The sequence below is a fragment of the Orycteropus afer genome, unplaced genomic scaffold (assembly GCF_000298275.1).
Source record: "Orycteropus afer afer isolate SDZICR_OR568_19922 unplaced genomic scaffold, OryAfe1.0 scaffold00038, whole genome shotgun sequence".
Classification (NCBI taxonomy): domain Eukaryota; kingdom Metazoa; phylum Chordata; class Mammalia; order Tubulidentata; family Orycteropodidae; genus Orycteropus; species Orycteropus afer.
Window position 1 is genome coordinate 215068 of NW_006921625.1, and position 3369 is coordinate 218436.

The 3369-nt window shown below is 56.5% G+C and overlaps 1 protein-coding gene across 1 annotated transcript; it reads left to right on the plus strand.

Annotated features, from left to right (window-relative positions):
• Positions 1-404: 404 nt before the first annotated feature.
• LOC103193608 (olfactory receptor 226-like) lies at positions 405-1968 on the plus strand. The gene is made up of 2 exons (XM_007936864.1): positions 405-408; positions 1004-1968. Exons 1-2 carry the CDS (start codon positions 405-407, stop codon positions 1966-1968), a joined length of 969 nt encoding a protein of 322 aa, XP_007935055.1.
• The last annotated feature ends 1401 nt before the right edge of the window (positions 1969-3369 follow it).

Sequence of the window (3369 nt, forward strand, 5' to 3'; positions counted from 1 at the left end):
TTCCCTCTAAAATGATGTGGGAGCTGAGCAGTGCAGGCCAGGGGTAAAGGACGCTGGCCGTGTTCTGAGGGTCAAGGGCCAAGGGGCCTGGGATGCCCGGCCTGGACTCAGAGCATTCAAGCGGCAAAGGCACAGCTGGAAGACAGTGCAGGCCGCCGTGTCTGTGGAGGGATGAGCAGCTGGTCACTCTACTCCTGTGTAATGGCGCGGCTCTTTCTATCACAAAAACGACTGGTGGGTGATGTAGGTGGTGAGGAGGCTGCCCGCCACCCCTGCCTTCCTCCCAAGCCCTGCCCACCCCAGGCAGCAGCCGAGGGGCTGGGCTCAGCTCGGCCGGCTTGCAGTGGTCAGACATACGGCACAGATGGACATTGGCCAGCAGCTGGAGGCCTGGCTCTGAGGACATGGGTAAGCTGCTTCCTGGGAGCCTGAATTCTCTTTAGGAAGCACGGTCACCCTTTGCAGGGTTGATTTAGTCCTGGGGCAGATTCTGCAGGGTTGCCACCCTCCCCTCAGGTACAGATGAAGGAACCAAGTCCCAGCACGGCTGGGCAAACCCCCAAAACACTCATGAAGATGGCAGCCCAGCCAGATGGGTCTTCTCAGCCAGTCCCCGGGCCAGGGCTTATCCACTGTCTCCCCCTGCAGGTCTCCTCACCCTGGCCCTGTTGGCCCACGTCCCCCACTGTCCCTGGACCCAGTGACCTCAGCTGAGGTCTTCCCCACCCTGGAAGTGGCTGTGAAAGCGCCAGTGGGGACTGCTGGCCTGGGGGTGGGGCCGATGGCTCCTGGGGCTCTGCTCTCGTCCTCAGAACTGCAGCGGCTTCCTGCAGCAGGGCCCTGGGACACTCTCCTCCAGCCACAGCCGCATTTGTTCAATGTCCCTGCACCAGGCTGGCTGTGGGTCTGAGGGCAGAACTCACTTAGCCAAGCCCCCGCATACCTGGGCTTCCCCCTACTGCCTGCCCTCCCTCCTGCCCTGACCTGCCACCTTGCCCCCCAGGCGAGGCCACGTCTTCAAGGAATAACGGCTCGGAGGTGACTGAGTTCATCCTGCTGGGCTTCTCGGGCTCCCGGGCGCTCCGTCTGGGCCTGCTGGCACTGTTCCTGCTGGCGTACACACTGACCGTCACAGAGAACGTGGTCATCGTAGCTGTGATCCGCACCAGCCCCCTGCTGCAGAAGCCCATGTACCTGTTCCTCAGCCACCTGGCCTTCCTGGAGGCCTGGTACATCTCCGTCACCGTGCCCAAGATGCTGCTTGGCCTCGTGGCCACCAAGTTCCAGCACATCTCCTTTGCTGGCTGCATGGCCCAGCTGTACTTCTTCCTGGCCCTGGCCTGCACCGAGTGTGTGCTGCTGGGCGTAATGGCCTATGACCGCTACGTGGCCATCTGCAACCCCCTGCGTTACCCCACCATCATGTGCCCCGCACTCTGCAGCCTGATGGCCACGGGGTCCTGGCTCTCGGGCTTCAGCATCTCCCTGGGAAAGGTCTTCTTCATCTCCCGCCTTGGCTTTTGCGGCCCCAACATCATGAACCATTTCTTCTGTGATGTGTCCCCCCTGCTCAACCTCGCCTGCTCAGATATGTCTGTGGCAGAGCTCGCGGACTTCCTGCTGGCCCTGCTCATCCTGCTGGGGCCGCTGCTGGTCACCGTGTCCTCCTACGCCGCCATCCTCAGTGCCGTGCTGCACATCCCATCTTCCACTGGCCGCCAGAAGGCTTTCTCCACCTGCGCCTCCCACCTGGCCGTGGTAGTCATCTTCTACTCCGCATCCCTCTTCATCTATGCCCGCCCGCGTGCCATCTACTCCTTCGACTACAACAAGCTGGTGTCTGTGGTCTACACGGTGCTCACGCCCTTCGTCAACCCCATCATCTACTGCCTGAGGAATAAGGAGGTGAAGGAGGCACTGCGCAGGGTGGCACAGAAGCTGGCCCAGGCCCTGGGTGCCCCCACCTAAGAGCCATGCCCTTCTCGGACACCCACATCCCCTGGTTTGTGTCCTAGGCCAACTCCAACCAGACCTCCTGGACAGGGGCAGTGAGGGCTAAAGGGAGCAGTTAGCATCCTGCCCTGCATTCAAGCTGGGACTCAGGTCCAGGCAAGAGATTTTACTGCCTAAAACGTGTTTAGGAAAGCAAAGATGAAGTAACTTGATGAGTTAAAGAGACATTCATGATTAGAACTTCAAGATCTTTGATTTACTGGGCTTAAGTGTGAGGAGAAGAGAAAACTGGGGATAAGCTCTACATGTGTGAAGATGGAGACATCATCTGTGCAGACAGGAAGCCACGGGGAAAGCAAGTTTGAGGAGGAAGATGCTGAGTTCAGTTTGGAAATGACCAGCAGGTACTTCAGTACTTGAGTCTGGCGCCCCCCGGAGAAGACTGGGCTTGAAAGAAAAATCTCAGCATCGTCAGCATGGTGAGGGAATCCAAGTCAAGACTATGTGTGAGGTCGCCAGGAAAGAGCAAAGGCAGAGAAGAGAAGAGGGCCTCATGGGGGCTCAGAGGATCTTCCCTAAGCAAAAGACTGCAAAGGGCAAGGAAAGGAAGTCCTGGCACCGTGGCACCACAGCCACCAGAGAAGACAGCTCGTTCTTCAGGAGGAGGGCCAGAGCTTCCACAGGGTTTGTGACAGACAGGTCAGACGTTAGCTTAGGGAGAGCAGCTTTCTTGAAGCAAAAGAAAAGGAGAGGGAGCTAATGGAGTCCGTGGGATGAAAACAGGGCTCACTAAGGAGGCAGGGCTGTAAGGGGTGGAGGAGGATGTGAGGTTGGGAAGACTGACGTTGTTTTCCTGTTTTCCCAGTCCCCTTTCCACTGATCTTGCTCCGTCTCAGTAGATTTGCCTAGGCTAGATACTGCAATAAGTGGGACCGCACACCATTTATTCTTTTGTGCCTGACTTATTACACTCAGCACAATGTTTTCACGGACCATTTACGTGGTGGCCTGTATCAGAATTTCACTTCTCTTTATGTCTGAAAAATATTCCATCGTGTCCATTTTGTCTACCCACTTATCTGCTGATGGACACTTGGGTGGCTTACACCTTTCGGCTGCTGTGAAAAATCCCGCAGTGAAGTGCACACGTCCATCTGAGTCACTGATTTCAACGCTTCTGAGTGCACACCTGGTGGTGGAATTGTTCGGTCATAAGGTAATTTTGTGTCACCTTTTGAGGAGTCACCAAACTTCCTTCCACGGTGGCTGTACCATTTCACATCCCACTAGCAACCCAGTTACTTCACATTCTCACCAACGCTTGTTACTCCATTTGTATTTTTTTTAATCATCGCCATCCTAGTGGCTAGGGAGCTCTGGTAGCATAGTGGCTAAGGCACTTGACTGCTAACCAGA